At 41.3% G+C, this 22622-nt stretch overlaps 1 protein-coding gene across 2 annotated transcripts in view; it reads left to right on the top strand.

The window, feature by feature from the left end:
- LOC127378688 (E3 ubiquitin-protein ligase Midline-1) overlaps nt 1-22622 on the top strand; it is a 62290-nt gene that overhangs the window by 18168 nt on the left and 21500 nt on the right. For both annotated transcript variants that reach the window (XM_051427831.1, XM_051427830.1), the window contains exon 2: nt 14676-15469. In XM_051427831.1, coding sequence (XP_051283791.1) covers nt 14744-15469 — 726 coding nt within the window. In that variant the 5' untranslated portion in view covers nt 14676-14743. The remainder of the gene's footprint in view (nt 1-14675; nt 15470-22622) is intronic.

The following is a 22622-nucleotide window of genomic DNA, read 5'->3' as shown; positions in this document are numbered from 1 at the left end:
CTCAGATCCAAATTTCACAGGTACTGGCTGTCACACTTCTGAATACTGAGCAAAAAGAAAAAAAACACACATAAAATTGTATGCATGTTTGTGTGTGGGTGGGTGGGTGGGGTTACTTACATGTGAGAGTCTGTTTTGTGTGACCCAATTTCCAGAGAGCCACTGTGTGTTTTGGTGGTTGCTTAAAGCCCAGGACGCATAAAGACAGGAGACAGTGCCTTGAGGGATGCATAAAATGTGTGCGTACTTGAGTGCTGTGTGTATGTGTGTGTGTGCGCGCTTCAATGAGGTCCAGAGTGTTTGGTCTTTTTTGCACTTAAGAGGGGGCAAGTTTGACAGTGTTAATTGAACAGCTAGAGGAGAGAGGACACATTTAGCTGGATGGCACTTATTTTTTATTAATTGTGTGTGTGTGAGAGACACCTTTTATAATTATACATCCACAATGCATGCTACACACTCTGCATGTTGCTTTTCATCCATTCACATTTGTGATTTTATGAGCCACCCAGAGGTCAGGTTATTCAATTTCACAGCATCTCTTGTGAGGCGTGTTTAGTACGTATCTGTGCATGCGTGTGAAGAAGTGTGCACGTGTGTCTGCCGAAGCGTGTGTATGTGTGTGTACGTGTGCGTGTGTGTGTGGCAGCTGGCCGCCACGGGCTCGGAGCTACTTACTGATCCTTCTCACCTGCCACGGGGTCACGGGGGATCAAGGAAATCCAGGTTCAGTGTTTGATCCGCGAGACAATGGGGAAGTCAAGGAAGGGAGGCTACTGTACTGTGACTGCAGTTTACTCAGCTCGACAGTAGTTTAAGGGATGATGAGTGTAGTTTGACCAAAGCAAATGCGTTAAATAGAAGCATGTGCAACCTTTGTGGCAGCTTCTTTTTGATTCTGGACTAAACGTTTTTGAAAATGCTTAAAATCTTTGTGGAAAATGATCAGATTTGACCTGTGGAAACCTTATATACATTGGAAGTATATAAATCCAACTTTCTTTGAGGACAGAGCACAATATAAGTTTGCCATTTGCTACATCTGCTCTGACAAATAGTGACAAGGAAGCAGAGAGACTCTGTCTGAAGTTTGGTTTGTGGCTGTCACGGTGCCGACCAATATAGCAACAATAGCACGGTTGCTGTTTCTTTTCCTGTTTCCCTTGACATGTTTCAGTGGCATTGTCAGCCTGGGCGGGCTTGAGAAAAAAAAAAAGCATCTTAGCTCTCAGATCCTCTCTTTTTTTCCCCCCTTCCCCAACCTGAAGACTGACTGTGGGAACCATGTCGACAAATATAGCGATGTGTCAGTTCTTTTCCTCCGTGGGGCACATCTGTCAGTTTGTTTAAACGTGGCAGGAGGGGGGGGGAAGGTGCACTCTTTGCTCTTATTAAAAAACACAAGGTGTTGCTTGAGTGTCGGGGAAAAATGTTCTCAGGAGAACTTCGGCTAACGCTGTCGGCAACCGGCGACACCTACGTTGGGCCCTCAAAATATCCCGTTATCTCGCCAGCGTGTAGCTTACATGATAAAACGGGGAGGTATAACTCATGAGACTCTTATCTCTGCCTAATTGGTTAATTTGATCTTCAAAGCGTCAGCAGTCTCCCACTTCAGACGCTCGAGGGGCAAACTGCTAATTGCTATCTAAACATCCTTCAAAAAAAGGACAAAGACAGGCTGGAATATTTTTTTCCTCCTCTCATCTTCCGCCTATTTCCACTCCAGTTCAGTTCATTTTATTCACTCCAGTGCGTTCTTTAATCACCAACCGGCTAAGATGAGAGTGCAACGTTGCCATGGGAACTTGTGACAATGAGCACAATCGGTTCAGTGAGACTTAGCAGCTTGTGCAGTCCTGTGGAGAGGATAAGTGGTTCCTCAAACTTTTTTTTTTTTTTTTTTTTTTTTTTCTCTTCAGTTGTCAGACCTTGCAGTAGGCTGCTTACACATTTCAAGTGTGGTATTACCCAAAACTTAACATTTGAACTATGGCTACATTATCATTGCAGACTTTGCACTGCATGCTTGCTCCTCAGTCATTTTAGAGGCGAAGGCCCGATTAAACTCCAGATCTGTTTTTTCTAAATGCATGCTGGGAGGCTCTAACACTGGTTTCCTGTACGATATGCAGATATACAGGTAAATGATGTTTCTTTTTTTGAGTGCAGACGTGCTAACAAGCTGTGCAATCTCATAACTTTCTAGCAGAACTCACTTGTTGTTCTGCAAGGCATCGCAAATACATTTATCAGAAAAGCAATGATAAAACATGACCTTTCACAGTTTCTCCTTCAGAAGCAAAGTAATCACTTATTCTTTGAGAGTGCTGCCTGATAAACAGCCTTTCACAGGTGTCAGACATAGCTCGGTTTTAGTTATTTTTTTCTCTTCCCACTGCGAGTTTGAAGATACGTCGCAGCCATTTGACACGCTTTGAGGGTTTCTGTTAATCTGCTGCAGACGGGCAGATGTTAAAAAGTCAGATCAGATCATTTCGGAATATCCGCCGCTCGAGAGGCCTCCCGAGTTCAATATCATCATGTTTTTTTGACATTCCTTCCCTTCGGATCATGTCAAGTCTCACTTCGCTCTCATCGTTCATTCCCACAAAATGCACTGGTTCAAAAGCGTGTGTAATTGTAAGCATATTTCAGAGCTGCCCATGTGTTAGGTGTTATGACAAACAAGGTGTTCTATGAAGCGGGGGTCATTTTAGGTATTCCCAGGTTAAACCGAGGTCACATGTGAAAAGAAACAGGTTTCTTGAGGAAACAGAACTCCAAACTAACTCCTTGACCACATTGTAAAAACAATCTCTGTGTTACCAAGTCAAATCTGTCTGTAACTGAAACCTAAACACATGAAAAAAATATATACATATATTTCAACTTTTTTTCTACAAATATTATCTTGTGTCAAACATTTTCTAGAAGTGAGAATCTGGCAACAAGTAAAAGAAGCAGGTTGCTGCACTAGAGACTCTTGATGTTGGAAATATTTTAAATCATTTTGAAATATTCTTGCTGCATGGGCAGATGTGACTTTGTTTTAATATGGCAAGACTTAAGGATTTAAATACGACAAAAAAAATATATGGCAAGGGCGGCAACAAACGCTTATTTTCATTACTGATTCATCTGGTGAACATTTTCTCAATTAACTGATTAGCTGTTTGGTCAAAGAAATGTGGTAAAGAAAATGGTAAAGAATGTTGATTATAATTTCCCACAACTGAAAGCTCTTCGGTTTACTGTCATAGAAGACTAAAAAAAACTTTTAATAATCACATGTGAGAAGCTGAAATTTGATAATTTGTCAATTTCTCTTGTAGAAAAACACTCAAAATGAATATTAAAAATTGCAAATTAATTTAATAGTTGAAACTGAATTGATTAACCGTTGCATCTTTTTCTGCAGCGTACACACCTCAAATGAGCAAATCTGACACATGACTCCCTTGCCGCTGTGTAAGGCATGCAGATGCCACTTGCTTTAGATCTACCCTGCTAGCGCTCTGTTCATACATGCATAAACTAACTTACCTCATCTTTGCTGCCTCTCTGGGGCCGCTTTCATGTTGAAAACATTTCATTATCCAATCAGAGCTGCAATGATAATGTAGTACTCTTGGGAATAACCACTATTTAATCACTTTCATGTCCGCTAGGGGATCCTAAGCACATATTTTGAGGCAACACTGATGCATTATAGAATAATTGTGATCACGGAAGGAGGCATTAACCAAATTTGTTGTGCTTTAAAAGTAAATGTAGCACGTGTGCTCATCAGTTAATACTGCATCATCCCTCATGGTGTTCCCCAGGTAGCAATCTGCATCTATTTTTATTTCCTGTTAGATTAAAGGAGAACACGTGAGTAAGTAATACAGCAAATATTTGAGTTGGATTTTGCTATTAAGAGGAAGAGCGTATGTTCAGCTTTCTGGATCTCACAGTAACTGACATTGCGTGTATGTATGTATGTATGTATGTATGTATGTATGTGTGTGTGTGTGTGTGTGTGTGTGTGTGTGTGTGTGTGTGTGTGTACACTGGGTGCGAAGACCCTTCACCCTGAGGAAATATGTCCTTGACAACACCAGACTTGTTTTTGTCCCCTGTAATCTCTGGCTTCCAAACATCCCATCTAATTTCACTGTACCCAATCTGGGTCACACAAGCAGACAGACCCTGCCACACACACACACACACACAAAAAACCCATAATCACAAATGTCACCCTTTTTCACTAATAGCCTCGGCATCCTGGACTACAACCAGCCAATCCTGTTAGGTGTGACTGACCGCTTCGGAACATGAAAGGCCATGATTGGTCACAGCTAGTGTGGTAGGAAGCGGATTAGGGATCAACATGGCAGGGTGTCTGGAATCAGACAAAGACTTTCTGTGTGTGTGTGTGTGTGTGTGTGTGTGTGTGTGTGGCAACAGTTATTGATGTTAACTTGTTAACAAGCCAGAGAATGCAGCCTTGCACTGTACAGGGGAGAGGAGGCGAAGTCGAGAAGGAGGTCGAGGAGGGGAGACAGGGCGAGAAGGAGGGCTGCGGAGAGATGAGAGAGACTTTAAGATCTAATTCTCCTTTGAGTTTGACATCTAAAGCTTTTCATCACTAGTCTAAAAGTGGAGTTTGGACTTCTTTAGCTTTTGCTCTGGGCATGTTCATCACCCAAGTATACTTTTTTCATTCCTCTGTCCTAATTGGACTCTCAGCACCTACACCTGCAAGCCAGTATGCTGTGAGCTACATTAAATGTATTTCTTCCAGCACTGGCGCTGCAAGATTTATCACATGCTGTACTTCCTACAAGCAGTGCTCAAGACAAATATTTTGCAAGCTGTAGAAAAATATTTCGACTTTGCCCCACATGACGAGGTAGCGTAACGCTGCTGTTTCCTAATGGCAGCGTCTGCGCGGTGTATGGAAGATGATAAGATCCATCTTCGTTTAAAAAAAAAGAAAATCAATTTGCTGAAGAAATTTGCTTCGACCTTGGCACAGATTGCACGACCCTGAAAAGACAACTTGTTCTCAGCGACTCTGTGAGGTCGAGGGTTAATCTCCCGTTGTGTGCTATCCGCTGCTGCAATGAAAGCAGATTATGGTTCTTCTGATTTGCAAATCCCATGAGCGGTTGAGAGATTTTTTTTACATTTCTTCGAAGGATCGAGGTAAACAAGGTGTCAGGAAAGTTTAGATGTTGTTAAATATGGAGAGGAGGGTTTTTTAAGGAGGGAAAATGACAAAAAGGTAGAGGTTGTGTTTAATAATTCATAAAAGTGTCAATAATTGATTTAGTTTTTCACAAAAATGTGAATAATTGAGCACCAGTCCTGTGTGTGTGTCCCTAATGTGAAAATAGGTGATGTTTATGCAAGTTTAAACCTGATACTCAAGAAGCTGCATAAAAAGAAATTGTATTTTTACTGTTACTTTTAGGTCCACTGAGAACACATTTCAGGCAAAGTTGTCAAACGTTGACCAGATGGGTATTTGTGGTCGGAACAATTGTGCCATTATGAAAGGTTAGCCGGCAGATATCATCATGTTTACACTCTCCTCGGATGGTTTGCCCTCTTTCGCTTGGTTCCAACATTTCGCTGTGTGTTTGCTATTTTCTGCCTCCTGTGAGTTAAGAGAGAATTGGAACAGCACAATCATAAAGTGACACACACACACACACACACACACACACACACACACACACACACACACACACAGTGTATGCTGATTGTGTGAGCCAGGTCAATGGGGATGACCTACTTCTGGGTTCTGCTCCGTGGAATGCCACAGCCGCTCACGTCAACTCACCAAATGGACCCCTCCACCCACCCAAATGTGTTTTTGGGGGGTTGAGGGGGGAGTTTAATATCTTTTGGCTGGTTAATATAATTTCTTTTTTGAGTCATTTCGTGTCACATCATTTACTGGGAGTGATCTGGCACTGGAATCACTCCCCAGTGCTACGGAGGAGTATAACTTTTTCAGGTCAATTTATCAAGCGATGGTGTAGTTGAAATATTAATTTTGCTGAAAAGCTAAAACGGCAGTGAAATAAAACTCCCCTGAAGCGAAGTTTAAGGAGGACAAACCATCGTAAAGTCAGACGCTTTCATTGTTTAAAGATTGGAAGAGGAAATTGTGGGTAGAGCACAATTATTAACAATTATTAACAGTACATTGGCATTATGAGTGGCTCCATGCATTATGGAGGAGCGCGGAAAACCACTCAAATTTTTTCCCCATTTCAAAAACACAGACTCTCTCTCTATCGTGCTCATGTCGAATCAGTTTTTAGAAAATGGATAGAAAGAGCTCCCATGAAAATTTTAGCAGCTCAAACTATGAGTGGAAGGGGAAGCCGCAACGTCCCCGGACCCGCCGTTAATGAAAGATTTAGAAGTAGGGCGCAGACTAATGGGGAGGGGAGTCTGCTTTAATATAAACAGGGTGAGAGATCAAAAGTTGAAGGTTTAATTTCTGAAGTGCTTCATTAGCTGTTCTCTAGCTTATTTGTTCTTTGGACGTCCTTCAAAACTGCAGTTTCATTTTATGCTGACTGAAAACTAAAGGTTATTCACTGACATTTATGGATCAGAGACCATATAGAAGGTTTTGTCACAAGATATAAAACCGCCACACATTTGAAAATAGCATCAGGGCAATGACATTTGCTCCTCAAGATAGAAATGTAGCATTTCGGATTTCTGTTACACAATCCTGTAACAGGAGAGTGGTAGAGCAATGAAAAACTGCCAGGAATAGAAAGAGAGGAAGGAGGATGACACAGGAATGGCAATCTGGTTCTTTTGAAAGTGGGAGCAGCTCTACCACAGATCCTTTTAAATGCAGCTTTTTGTATGGGAAAGGTTACGGGAATGACGGCCATGTTAAAGTACTTTTTTTTTTTATACAAGAAGAAGTGCTGTTAATGATTGCTTTTCATAATCAGTGTGAAAGTGGTAAAAAGTGATTTGGAAACCAACTTAAAGTGGGTGACAGTGTCAACGTTCTTTGTGGTTTCTTTAGATTTCCTGTCAGGCATTGGATTTAGTTACAGTGCGAATGTCAGGACCGCAGCAAAGCGGGTCCAGCCCTATAAATGCGGAAGTTTGTCCCTGACTTATTGACTAAGTGATGAAGTGAAAGCATTGGTTGGCTGAGTGTTAAAGTTTCCCAGTTGGCTTTTGCTCTTTCAAAATGAATAGGTGCGAACGGTCCTCAACTATTGACCATACACGACCATGCTAGGTTTCGACCTTGCTCTTGTTCTTTACGTTTCCAACTGATCTTTTTTTCAAGCAACACCGCTGTAAAAGGCGTCTTCTATATGCACTTGATGGCTACATCTATGATATTGTGCTAAAAGACTGAAGCTAAAGCTGCATGTCCCAGGGAAGAGGTGCTACCCTTGCCAGTTGAACCAAGACATATTCAGACTGTTGCTGTTCCTATTTACAGCCAGTACGTTTCCGCTTTTGACGTTAGAAAAGACAAGGCTTTTAGGATGAGGGCTAACCAACGTGTTGGCAAAGTTAACAGTTAACACTATCTTGGCCAACACTGGCTCGGGCTGCTGGAGTGTAAACATCCCCAAATACTGTATATTAAACAGTAAATGCACCCAGAACTGGCGTCCACACATCTGGGAAATACTACCCAGCAGACAGACATTTTAGTTGTGAATGGCACTTATAGGTAATGATATGCTTGGTTACCAGTCGGATCTACTGAGGACTAACTGCTTAATGAAAAGGGAGAGACAGGGCCTGACAGGACAGTTGTTAGAAACTGACATGGAAAATGACAGGTTGGAGAGTTTATTATTATTACCTATTAAGTTTCGAGTACTTGAAGAATAAAGTGCCAATCATTAGAAGGAAGGAGGCACTTTCAACAATGTCATTTATAAAACATATATGGGTATTATAGTATTATAGTAGTATATACATAAATAGTATATATAGACCAGGAAATCTGTTTTTCATGTTGGGTAAGAATCATTTATTGCTCACAGGAGCTGCAGAGAAAAGAAGGAGGAATGAGACAGTGAAGGATTCTTTCACTACTCATTCAGCTTTGTATTGCCCCCCACTGAAGGGGATTGGTACTGACGTTTCAGTGGTGCCAGCACAGAAGACGAGCCTTTCACACACAGTGGCAGCTCCGACAGTCATGAAGCACAAAGTGATGGTGGGAAAAATAAACAACTTCGCCTGGATTTCACCAATTCCCTCCTGCAGTCGGAATGCCCTTTTCCCCCCTCTTCTCACATTTCTCTTTTTCTCTCTTCCTCGACTGTAGTTTTCCCCCCCATTGCTATGCTCCTCTCCTCTCCCTCACTCTTCCACCTATTCCTTCTGTTTTGCGCTGTCACTTCGGTGCACGGTTCAACAGTGTCACCTATGGTGTGCTGAGAGGCATTTCACCCTGTCTCACCTGCCAGTTTGGATTTGTGAGACTATGGATGTTTATGTTTAAGCACGTATTTAAAAAGGTTGTGTGCAGCCTTTGTCAAATTTAGGTGAAATGTATTCTCGTTATCGCCTCCAGGTTCCCCTCCTGTCACCAGTCAGAGCTCCATCAATGTCAAACTTTCCTGGCTTTGTCAGGAACTTTCTCCGCTTCTGTAAAGTGCTGTCTGCTGTTTATGTTACTTGGCTGACAACTGTGCACGGGGTTGGACTGCATAAAATGTCCTTGGACAAATCTGCTACATTAATACGCCAGCATTCAGCCTGTACAGTGTGCAGTACACATCCCATACATTACTGCATGAGTTAGTTAAACATGTATATAGATATGGGTTTAAAACAGGAGATTTTAACTGGGAACACTGGGTTAGGAGAAGTCTTTTCAGGCTGTGTGCTCATATAAATGAGAATACTGTAGAGAGGACTTTGAGTTAAAATAAGATGTTACATGCTATAGAAAGGAAATTAGCAATGTAAGATTATGGCCACATTACCAGTTGTAATTTTTCCATTGAGCCACATTGGCATTAGCTTATTGTTCAATTTTGACAGACTTAATGAACCCAGCGCTGGTGCGTTTTATTGAGCTGGCTTCCCACATGTTAATATCAACTTCATCAATCTGCATCAATAGATTTTTTTTGGCCACATGGGGGCAGTAAGGCAAGCTGAAAAAACAACAACACTGCCACTACTAAAACGTGTTAGCAAACAGTTGCCTGTTTAAACATCCAGCAGACACAAAGTAACATTAGTATTCATTTACAGTCGCGTTTCTGTCCATCCAACAAATGGAAGTCTAATATTCGCTCTCCTTTAGCTGTGTTGTCGTCTGGACCATTTCGTGAATGAATTATCAAGCTCTTTAGCTGATTAACCTGAGGGGAACTGCAAAGCTGGGTGATAATTCTCTGTGTGTTTGTCTCTACTAGCAACCCCTTTAACATTATGCATAGCCATTTGATTCCTTGTTTATACAAAAATATTGATCGGTGCAGCTTTCAAGGACATTTAATTCCATTTGTCATCTTTTCAGTGTGTGTGTGTGTGTGTGTGTGTGTGTGTGTGTGTGTGTGTGTGTGTGTGTGTGTGTGTGTGTGTGTGTGTGTGTGTGTGTGTGTGTGTGCATACCTAAGAGCCTGGGTGCAAAATTAATAAGATATCTAAAAGATCTGTTCATGATGATTAATCTCACACACACACACACACACACACACACACACACACACACACACACACACGCAGATGAAACAGTAGTACACAGTCCTGCCTCTACAGGTGGCGATAACACACCAAGATATGCTGACAGCAGCAGGAAAGAAGCCGCCAAGCTAGTATACATGGATGTAAACAATGCTTTATTTTGCAAATATTTTATGCAGAAGGAAATGCACTTGACACACAGAATTCACAGAATGCATTTGGTGAGAAAAACTGAATGCAAACATAACTTCTGGTTGTTTACAAGAAAACTCCACAGGGGGTCTTTAACGCAGGAGTGTTAGAGGCTTATTTGAGGCAAACCTGTTTGAACTGGAAGACACTCAGAGGGCGGGGTTCACCTATGGTAGATAAAGCATGATAAAGTGCCCGCCAGGGTGCCTTTCCAGTGGAGAGAACATGATAAAGTGCCCTCTAAGGTGCTAAACCTAACTGTGCGGTTTCACCACAAATGCCATAAAATATATTTTTTAAAGGCGGGACCCATGTCCCCCTCAAACAGCCTGAGAACGCCACTGTGTGCGCCTCATTAGGTGGCTGTAAGTAATAATGCTTAAAAACAAAGAACTTGTGGATTAAATTAGAATAAACATCAAATTCCAGCTCCTGGTTGAGTATTTGCTTTGGTGTATGATGCTAACACACACACACACACACACACACACACACACAAAAATCTCCCTTTTCTAGCACACACTGCAATGATCAGCCTTCTACATGAAATTTGGTTTCACCGTATTCAACTAAGCTAATAATTCTGTACACGTTTTTTACATGTTTAGGGATGATTTGACCAAGAGGCCATGAACATCATGATATACTGAGTTCACCTCTCCAAGTTGTACTAGACTGTCAAACAGCTTCAGTGTTCACTGACAAAATATCTTTGGAAATAAAAAGCACCTGAGGGAGGCTCTGCGGTGCTTTAAAGAAACTGCTGTGTGTGCGCGCGGAGATATGATGTGTATGGACATGTAGGAACACACACAAGTGTAAATGTGACTGTATCTCTGAGGGGTTGTTGTGTTTACAGTCCCTTCAAACACAAACCATTTTCATTTGAAGTGTGTGATTTCTGTCTTCTTCACCCTCCTGTAGTTGAGAATTCTAAATCTGGCTTTTCCTTTCTTATTCAGAAATAAGAGATCAAAGTGGCCCGACACGCATCGGTTTATATTTTTGCAGAGTAATGAAATAATACAAAAGGTTGAGTGCAATATTTTCCCTGCCGTCCATTTTCTGATCCTGCAGCTCATCTGCAAATGAATGTTATCTGGCCTCACATAGTTTATCTGCAGCTCTTGGTTTTTTTTTTTTTTTTTTTCTTTTTCCTGCAGAGGATGAAAGGAAGCCATGCATAAAGATGGACAGAGAACCAATAGGAGGGCTATTCTGAGTGTGGTAGCCAAGTCAGATGCAGAAGCCTTAAGCTCAGTAAACAGTGACATCTGCTGAAAATATCACACTGTAGGGTTTAGAGTGGATGCTTTTCCTGCCTCAGAAATCCACACATTTTATTCATGCCATCCTTTGTCATTATTACAATTTGTATGGGTTTTAACTTGAATTAGAGCATCGTTTAGAGCATTAATTTGCATCGGCAATATGATCAGGGTGATAATCTGTAGAGATTGTTTGAGATTTTCCTTCAATACACACACACACAAACCTATTTTCAATCCATTGTTTTATTCTAATTATGTGTTTTATCTTCAGTAGATTCCATTTGTGCCCGCTTTATCTATATTGTTTTCTTTTCTGTCTGCAGCGATCCATTTTCTTCAGCTTACCCCATTTCCCTGAAGGGTTTCTATAGGTTTCATCTAATCTTGAAAAGTTTTAAAGCTTTCTTTTTTTCCCCCAGCAGCTGTGAAATGTGCCGCCACAAACTAACTGACTTGTTTTATTAACAGCCCTCTGGCTAAGTTCATAAATGAAGAAGGAACAAAAGAAAAAACAGAGAAAAGGAGAGTCAGAGGCTCAAAGTTAACTTTTGGAGGGACTGATAAAACTGATTGGAAATGAAACAATCGAGATCCCAGCCACACTTATTTATCAGCCAACCTCACCATGGCTGCGATAAGCAGGAAAATTAGCAAGATACTGACTGCAGGGTGTTATTTTAGGTTTATTGAAGTCACCTGTGTGAATAAGTTTCCCTCTAATTTGCTGTGCTGTGGCCAAACATTAAGCTTCAAAGTTGGTGTGATTTAGGTTTGGAACTCCAAAAGTCACTACTGACAATATGTTAGAGTTTAGAATAACCACTACAATATCTATCCAGCTGTTTCTTGTCTTAAGTTACACACCAACATCCACCATCACCACTAGTACTGCTGCTTCTTCTTAGTTTAAATGGCAGTTGGCAAACCAGCTTATAGGTACACTACCGCCACCTATTGGACTGGAGTGTGAAGCAGTAGTTTGGCAGGAAAACAATGTTTTCCATCATTTAGTACTGATATTCAGCTTTTTTTTTTTAGTAGTGCATGTTTGACAGTTTACAGTTCATCACAGTGTGTGCATAGCCCAGTAGGGTGCTTGCCTATTATACGGAGATTTAATCCTGTATGTCCTATTGGGCTCCTGCTCTCTATTCCACTACCTACATGTTTTTGAATACTGTAAATGTCTTCCTGCCTCCCTTAAATCCTTGTATCCCTGCCAGGTTTTGGGTATATAATCCTTTATGATAGTTTTAACTTCTGCTTTATTTAATAATGCTTGGATTTGTGCTTGGATTGTTTAGCCAATACATCTGTCTACCTTCTCATTTCCCTCCACCTCTACACGATCAGGAAACCAAAAAGGAAGAATCCCCCGTAATGTAGCCGGAGAGTAGTGCATGCAAAACACAATATATCCTGCCTCGACGGCATCTTTCCAGACTTAATGCTTGAAAGTGCTAACAAGCTATCAGAAGTGATTACAACAATGGGTTGCTGATTTTCTTCCACCCATTTTAATGCAAACAATATTCAGCATTTCAGCTGCATACACAGAAAGATGGTCTGATTTCTTTTTCCCCTGCTACCTCACATAACTTTAAATATGAATGTCTTGTGCTGGCCAACACTTCTACATAGGAGAGGCTGGACCAGGAGACACACTGAGAGCATGCGGGGACAGACTGAAATTAAGACTTTACTCCTCTGCAGGAGAATAAATGGACATGTGAACTAATTACCAATTGAGTACAGCCGTGCCTGCAGCTACCACTGCTGCACCAAATATGAGAACCACACCCCACTGCTGCACCAGTACTGAGTGCTAGAAACTACATATTAAAATTATTTTGAAGATTATACTCTTGAGCTTGATATAAGTTATATTTCCATTTAATGCTCTTCTGTTCTTCTTTTAACCAGGAGTTTAACTGGTGGTTCTACTGCAGGGAGTAAATGAACAAGCACTAACTGCCAATAGACACACATAGCAGCCATTTTTACATGAAATAGTAGGGTAAACACAGGTGCTACCAATGATATCAATCAAGGTTCCATTCCATTTAGTGTAGCAGAGCCTTTCTAGCGAGCCAACCCACACCCTGACTGTGTTTGAATGAATTGAATGCAACCTTAAGTAGTGGGGGTAAACAGGTACTATTTCATGTCAAAATGGCTGCTGTGAAAAAGGCTGCAGCAGCCACTACTGCACACTGGTTGCAAAATGGTTCCCTCCCAGCAGCCATTGGTCAACATTTATTTCACTACTCATATATTTCCTCACTCAGTCGATGGTGCATTCAACAAAATGACAATGTTTGAGAGTGTCTGCTACGGAACAGCAATCTTGTTAATCCAAGCTAACCTAAAGTGTCGTTTCTTGCAACCGCGGAGTCAGCAACAATAAGAATGATGAGAGGGCAAAAGTAGGTCAGCGGCATGTCTGTAACTGAAACACAAGCCATGTGATAATTGTAGGGGAACTGTATGTTTGGCCATAGTCTGAGTCAGTGCAGCTTATCTTCCATTTTCTCTTGGTTGTCAAAATCTTTCTTCTTCCTCATATTTTCTTTTTGTCCTAATCTTTTTTTTTCTGCACCACATCTTATTTGGCGCTAGTGTGTTTAATACTGAAACCCCAACTGCCACCCCAGTTTGATGTCAAATAGATTTATTTGAATCCTAATGTATTGATGTTATATTCAATGAATAAAGTATTTGGAGAACTTTCTGAAGATTTGGAAACCTATTGGAAACTATTTATTGATTTCTAATACCCCCTTTTAGATATTTCTATGCGTTACTCATGTGCTACAATAATGTAATGTTGTTTGCGATATGATTTGTGATTGTTTGCGATTAAGTCAGCATATAGTTCTGCCACCCCTTAAGTCTGGATGCCACCCTCTTTCCACCCCATGAATTTTTATCTCGATCTGCTCCTGCTCTGATGATGTTGTTATTGCTAAACCAATATACAAAGACAATGACGATGGTGTGCATGTTTTCAGTTTGTAACTGGGTCTGTGTTTGAGAAAATGAGGCCCTATACACTGGATGAGATCTTGAATCGTAGATGTGTTGCAATCGATGATTGGTACTCTGCATTGTGCGAGTCCTAGTTGGTTGTTTTTTTTGGTGTGTCTCAGTCTGTCTTTCTTTTCAAGTGTTTGGAATCTATACATAATTATTCCATCATTTTTAGTCGGTTTTAACGATCTAAATGTCTGATGATAAAACATACTGAACTTTTTAAAGGATCTGTCTAGTGTTTGAAGACATCAATTTCCCCTAATTTTAGTTTTCACAGACTTCCAAAAACCAGCACTTAACACTCTGCCATTCTTTAAGTCCACTCAGTGGTCTGCTCCATTGAGATATAAGCCCTCCCAAGAAAGCAGTAAGAAGTAAGCTGTTTCACACCATTTAATCACAAATCCCTGTGCTCTCTTTTTCCTTTTTTTTCTCTGTCTTTGTGCTTTCCTCTATCTATCTCTCGGTCTCTGCGCACAGACAGCTGAGCGGCTCTTCTGGATTTCGCTGACGTTGCGCCTGGTCCCGCCTGGCCTCCTCTGAGCAGGATGGACACTCTGGAGTCAGAGCTGACCTGCCCAATCTGCCTGGAGCTCTTTGAAGACCCACTACTGCTCCCCTGCGCCCATAGCCTGTGTTTCGGCTGCGCCCACCGCATCCTCATCTCCCACTGTGCCACCAACGAATCTGTTCAAAGCATCGGCGCCTTCCAGTGCCCCACCTGTAGATATGTCATTTCCCTGAGTCCGGAGCGTGGATTAGAAGGACTTAAGAGAAACGTCACCTTGCAGAACATTATTGATAGAGTTCAGAGAGCCTCATCTTCAGCCGGGCTCCCGCTACCACTGCCACTGCCTGCGCCCCACAGCGGGCCAAACTCTCCCAGCGAGGAAGGGAGCAACCGATTGGCGCTGGTCCCTGTCAACGCCGCCATGTCCAGCCCAGGAACACCTCCTGAACCGGTCCAATGCCAGTTCTGCGAGCAGGACCCGCCACAGGATGCCGTCAAAACGTGTGTGACGTGCGAGGTGTCGTATTGCGAGGAGTGCCTCCGAGCGACTCACCCAAACAAGAAGCCGTTCACGGGCCACAGGCTCATCGAGCCCATGCCAGACTCCCATCTGAGAGGGCTCCAGTGCCTGGAGCACGATGAGGAGAAGGTGAACATGTACTGTGTCACTGATGATCAGCTGATCTGCTCGCTGTGCAAACTGGTCGGAAGGCACAGAGACCACCAGGTGGCAGCACTGAGCGACCGCTATGAAAAACTGAAGGTAAGCACAGGAATAAGTAATCTTTATATTTGCCAATGTAAATATGTCAGATTTTTTTTCGAAACTGAGCTCTAATTGACTTGTGGCCTCTAACAACAGACGTATGAAGGTTATAGATTCCCTCTAGGATTTATATCACACATATAACACATTTTAAACTTGATTTTTATGCTGCTCTGCAGTATGAAATCTCCTATTATCCTTACCCAGGTATCTAACTCAATTATCAAGTGAGATTTTATCATCTCATGCTGACTTATTATCTCTCCTGAATAATTAAGCAATTAGCATAATCACTACACCATGCCAGTGTGCCAGGAGGGTGTTTCAGAAGCATGCACACAGAGTGAATATGTGGAGTGTCATTAGTGACGAGGCATGGTGTCTTCAGTGAGGTTGCAGGTTAACAAGCGCCAATTGCCTGCTGGGTGTAGGTGTGCTTAATTGAGCATGGCTATTAGAGTACGTTGGTAATGGCCACAGAGGCAGCCTGAGTGTATGTGTGTGTGTATTACACCAGAAGGGACTGTTACTGTTCTTCTAATACTCTAATAATCTGCTCTCAAAAAGTAGAGCGCCTTTCTTAAAGGGCTACTTCAATGCACTTCCATTAAGTTTGGGTAGTACTCTCCAGTAAAAACTGACCTTCGTGTGTGACAGCTACAAAGTGCTTTGGAACCATTAGTCAATTAGTCATATGACAGAAAACCAATTGGCAACTATTTTGATAATTAAATGTTTCAGTCATTGTTTCAGCTTCTCAAACCAAAGATGTGCTGCTTTTCTCTGTTTTATATAATTGGGAATTGAATTTCTTTGGGTTTTTTGGGTCTTCGGTCAGACAAAACAAGCTGCCTGTGGACAGCACCATGGGCTCTAAGAAACTGCAATGAGCATTTGATCACTATTTTGACATTTCAAGCGATCCCTCCATTGAATTAAAGTTTTGGACACAGCTGAGATGTATGAATAGCTAACACAGGCCCATCTGCAGACCTAAGCGGTCACATGCTATTAGTTGACACAGGGTCCACTGATCGATGATATTTTTGTAGCAAATCTATTCAGTGCCTTTAAAAGTAACCTGAAGAATGTAAAAATCAATGCAAAATCTACCAGGGAGTCATTGGGAGCCGGCTTGCACAAGTTTTATCTAGGTCAAACTTCGGCATTTGGGTGAAAACCTTCAGGTTCAGACACAGCGTCGATTAACTCATCCAACAAAAACATTTCTCGACAACACTGATTATACCACACATTAGTTGAACGTGTTACAGATTTTCTCGCTGAACAATGGGCGAGAAAATACATCCAACTTTTCCAAAGCGTCATTTACCCAGGGAACATTTTCAGCAATACCCTCCTGCACGCTCACTCGGAAAGTGTTTGTTCAGCCTTGCTAAGAGTCTTTAAATGAAATTCCGTGGCGTGATTCCTTTGAGAAACAGGTTTTTCCTTTTACCAGAAGTCTGAAACACATGTTCAAGTGTGAAGTAGTTTGTAATACGTCCTCAGAGAGGAGGCATGCCTTTAGTGATATAATGGAAGAAACTGAATCACAACAACCGTTTCCAAGTTGCGGTACCCAAGGAAGAAAAGGTATTTTGATTACTGAAACATTATCGCTTAATAAGAAAATAGCAGCAGTCATAAAATTCCCCTCTAACATTTAGTCGTTTAAAGAGCGTAATATGTCTTTGAGCAGTACAATGCTCATTTTTTAACATCCAAAACCAACTAAAGAATAGAAAAGCACCAAACAATAACCAAAATCAATGATTAGAACCCTCTATTTTCAATGTCTACACTGTTTTTCTTTTTTCCTTGAGAAAAAAAAAAACATCCCTCGCATTCATCCTTATTTCCCTGAGATCATCTTAAATCTGCATGAAGCCACTAATGCACTGTCCCCTCTATTATTATGGGCCCTCTGCTGCTTGGCACCGTTTATTTTTCAAGTCATTCTGCCTCCAATGATAGGCTCGATGCCTTTAGTCATCGCAGCCGATGTGTGTTTCTGCACTTTCTTGCGTGTTTCAGCAAATTTGAGCCGAGAAGAATAATTAGTAGGCAAGCTACAGGTCAGCGCATCATCTAATTATCATGCTTCTCTTTCTCCCTCCATTCATCCGGGGAGAGAATGTAGCATATCACAGGTCAGCACACCCAGCACTTATCATACAGGCTAATTATCAGACAAAGAATAAAGTAATAGCAGACTTCTCCTTGCTCTGACATGCTCACAAGTTGCAAAATATTACCCATGTAAGTGATAATTCCTCTTAAACCAAGCATCATGTAACAAACTGGGAATCTGTGATGTACTACAAGTGCAGTCGGCCGTGCATGTGTATTACTGTACCACCCCTGAAGAAATACTTCACAATTCATCTCAGCATCAAAGGTTGCATGAGAGGGTTCATGTGTTCAGGTGGAAGTAGCGTGTGATCCCCCGCAATGTTAAATTTAAATGCCTCAAGACTTCATGTACACACTCGTCCCAGGTGGCTCCTTTACAGGCTGAGCTGCCGAATATAGAATGTGTCTTAAGGGTTAACAGCTTTGGAAATAAATAACTGTAGAGAAAACAATACACGTTCATTACACAACAAAATGTAAAACGATTGGATATTAAAGAATATGTTGCACTTACTGTGCTCAGAGACTACCAATTCAACTGCTAAAGAAAGAAAGCAAGAAAGCTGAAGCTAGCTGTGTGATAGCCTGATGATTAATGGATTGATGAACTGATTCAATTTTATAATCCCCATAATTGAATGAGGAGGAAAGCTAAAGTACTGCTAAAGCTAACTAACTGACATAGCAGAGTAGAAGTAACATTTGGCCCTCAATTATATATTTAAATATAAAATATTGTATATTAAAAGGGTCAGTGTAGGATAGTGGCATCTAACAGTGTAGTTGCAAATTGCAATTATATTCCTTTTCTGCAAATAGAACCTCCAAAAATGTACAGACTGGACCTTTTCATTTATTACACTGCTATAGAAACAACAAGAACCTAAAGAACATGTTTTGTTTGATGATACTGCATCTGCCCCTTACATTCTGTGAAGATCCAAAAGAAAAGTGCAGTATCTGCATATTCTAGGTGTTATGTAGGTTCTGCAGAAGTTATTTTTTTGGATGCATTACAGCCCTTCTGTGTCACAGTTTGCTGACCAGCACTAAAACTTTACTGCCTCTCTAGCTCTCTGCCTTTGTAGGGCAGCGCCGTTTATATATCACGTCCTCCCCCAATAAAGTCAACTTTGGTGCCTTTAAACCTTGACTATGATCTTTCTCTACCATAACCAAGTAGGTTTTGTGCAACCACAGTGTTAGCAGATCAGAAAATATATATTATTTTGTAGTGGCCATACATAAATCACACTCTGTAAGCCCCAGACAAGCAATATATTTTGACATTAGTTTTTAGGACTTGTTTTATAAGTAAACATATTGGTACAGTAGCCCATTGTGCTTTATATATATATATATATATCTTCAAAATGTATTAAACATGAGCTGCCATCTGACACATGTCACCGTACCTTGAGGGGACAATGAGAGCAGATGGGAAAGCAAAGCACATATGACTGCTTTATAACATTTGAGCATGCTCTGTCTGTCTCTTTCACACACTAACCAACAAACACATGCACACCCAGGCCTGCGAGTCTGCTCACACATACACTAAAGACCTCCTATCTGCCCTCTACCGTTACCCTAAAGATGGACACAGGCAGGCACCTCCTTTCTCACACAGAAAATAAATTTGCCTTTTCAAGTTAATGGGGATTTGACCAACCGGTTAAACCCTTACGCAGGCCAGCTGGCGTGAGTTTGATACTAACAAAGGGTTAAGCCCCTGTTAGCCGTGAGCTGACCTCCATAGAGTCCATCCCCATTATTAAATGGAAGGATTTTTGCAGGGTAAAGTCATTATCAACAAACTTGTGATATTTGTCTGTCTTAGATGGAGGCATTAGAGAGGTCATCGGCTGACACTTTAACCTTACTAACACCATCAGATTTATTTCCCTTATATTTGCAGATGGATTTAATATCACTGCTCTGCTGCTCAGACTTAACAAAGTCACAGATTACCATTGATTTTAAAGACAGTTCAATTTATATTCCAAACAGGAAAACAATATATAAGAGTTGGCAAAATAGTCATAAACAAAATGGATATCTCTACTTTTTTCTTATCTGACTTGTTTTGCTGCGTCTTCAGAAGCGGCGAGGCTTTAAATATAGCGCAGCCTCAGGCGAAATTCAAAAGTATAAGAAAGCTGAGTTCTGTACATGTCAGTTCACTTAACCTTTATTCATTTCAGTAAACTGTTTTTGCTTCTTTAATCTGCGCGTGGCGGCGGTTCATGCACAGATACGGCAATGGCGTGCAGTAAAACCCACACACTCCATAAGCAAACACATCTTGACAGCAACAGTAATCTCGTCTTCAATTATGATTATGTAACATACGGTAGGCAAACCTCAGCAGTTAATGCTATCTTTTAAAAACATCAGACCAAAACAAAATGTCAGTTTTAATTAAAAGAATTCATTTCTCTCCTAGCGAGTTGAAGGTTTTAAGTTTTGTTAAGAGTTTTAAACTAGCGACAAAAACATGGTAGTAAATGAATGGAGGTCTAGAGCTAAGCTAATTGCCACAGTAAACAACTTCAACTGGCTTGCAATATTTATGCAGAACAACACATTTGATTTTTAATTCATAAAGACAGCAAGGTTTGGGAGAACTTGTTGAAGGGGGAGGCACGAAAGCCTCAGTTTGTCAAGTAACGCAAATGGTTAAAACTTTAAATACTTAAGATGTTACATTGCCCCCCTTTTAACTCAGATATGATGTTTTCTTTCATTTTAGAGTTTGACAAGTTGAAACTATTTTGGTCATATTTTCGGGACCATTTCATGCATATCAGTCTTTGCCCTGATCTGCTGGAATTTGAGATACCACCACTCTGCACTGGGGGAAAAAAAACCAATATCAGATGATTGGAATAGTTTCCTTTTTACAGTGGCAGTGGTGGTGCGTCTGATAAGAGCCGTGGAGGTTATTGTGGGAACACCCATCCTTTTTCAGAGATAAAATTACCCCCGTCACAGGAAATTGACTGAGAAGGCAGCTGGAAATAGCTTTTAAAGTCCTTGGCTCTGGGTCTGAGGAGAAAGAACCTTGAGCATAAAAGATAGGTACCGCTGTGTGTGTGTGTGTGTGTGTGTTTGTGCAGCTTTAGTTTCAAATCATAGGTTTGTTGTGTTTATGTAATCCATTTGGTTTAATCAGCTGCCCTTTAGCGCTGTATAACACACTAAAACACGAACAGACACAAAACAGAACATTTGATCCACAGCCTTGCTGATAAGCACAATATTCGCCTTTATGTCCTCCAGCTGTCTCATTCATCTCTTCTATTGTGGATACACTCTGTCCCTTACTCACGTCCTTAATATAGTCCATGCTGTTATGTTGACAATTTTCACCTTTAAATTTCAACTTTGACTTTGACAAACTTCCCTTAAAGTGAATCATTGAAGAGCAATGCCGGCTAAAAATCTGGTTTGTCTCACCGCCGGTGGCTTTATACCGCGCTACAGTGATGTAGAAGTGTACTTTAGGGTGTGTCAGTACACTATGAGATCACACTAATCAGTTTAATAATCCCCTTAGAATTAAATTGAAATGAATTTTCGCGCTGATTTGTATTTTTTAAAAACACACACACACACACACACACACACACACACACACACACACACACGGCCCGAGTGGTTAGGGCTTTGGTGCCTTGCTCAAGGGTACCTCTCCTCCTATTGCCTGGCCCATGTTGGACTTGAACTGGCCACCCTCCTGTCCCCAAGCTGTTTCCTTATGGGCTGAGCTACCGCCACCCTGGACTTAAATCTGAATGCCTGAATCATCTTTTAATCCAATGACTGACCCCTTACTGTAACTAAAGTCCTTGATTTGTCTGTTAACTCCCCATCATGCATTGTAGTAGAGCACCACTACTCATACTGTAAAGTCAGGTATTATGAAATTTGTCCCAGTTTTCTTTAGGAATCCACCCCCCCCCCCATCTGTCTGTAATAGAAGCCTGTCTCAGAGAAAGACCCGGTGATCTCTTCAATTGAAGTAAATAAAAGCCATTATTTGAGAATTTACCGCGCATTGTGCTGCACTCACTGTCTCCTTTCTCTCCTTCTGTACTGAATGTTCTTTTTGCTTGGGGCCTCCTTGTCTCTCAATCAAACACACACACACACACACACACACACACTCCATCCTTTTACCAATTTCCCCCCAAGTACAATGTTCATTCCTTGCTGTGTTTTCTTTTTTTTTTTTCTCTGTCAAGCTTTTTGCTTTTGATTCAGGGTTACTTTTTTTTCCTGCAGGAGTCATCTCTGTTTCTCTCAGACTGATACACGGGCATATTGTTTCCAATTTAGGAATGGGCTAGCTGGTAGCGCCAAGCAAGCACGTCGGCGTCCTCCATCAAGCACAGAACACCCAAAGATGACTTAGCAATGTCTGATAAAGATGAGTCGATGCTGTAAAGATGAGTCCTAGGATTAGAGATCCCAGCTCCTGTCTCACTATTGCTCCTCTGACCACTTCCTCTTCAATTTCTGTCTTGCTGTTCAACTGTCCACCTTTATTTTCTCCGTACTGTGTGACTAAGGCTTCTCTGATCTCTCTCACACACACATATTCACACAAGTGAAATTCTGGCAGTTCAGTGAGGATCCCTGAGAACACAATCCTGCTCAGTGTCACAGTAAATCTCAAAAAGAAGTAGCTCCTCTGAAGTTTTCAGCTCGGTTCCCTACCTGTCTCCGTCTACATTTTAGTGTGTGTGTTATCCCCCCCCTCCTTGCATACTTTCTTAGATTATCAGCACCGCTTCAGGGTGATTTAGCTCGCTTGTAGCCTATAGCCGCCTCTTGTGTGCACAGAACATACACAATAATGACACTGGGGTTTGCACATCTAGATAGAGCTGGTGGAAAACAAACAAAAAAAAAAATAACTAAAGCGACACATCTTGGAATGTAGAGCCTCGCAACTACAAGCCGGCAGGGTGACGTTAGGTGATGAAACACTAAATGTGAGACTGGATTG

This window comes from Dicentrarchus labrax, unplaced genomic scaffold (genome assembly GCF_905237075.1).
Source record: "Dicentrarchus labrax unplaced genomic scaffold, dlabrax2021, whole genome shotgun sequence".
In the NCBI taxonomy this organism is placed as follows: domain Eukaryota; kingdom Metazoa; phylum Chordata; class Actinopteri; family Moronidae; genus Dicentrarchus; species Dicentrarchus labrax.
This window is presented reverse-complemented; position numbering and strand designations above follow the sequence as displayed.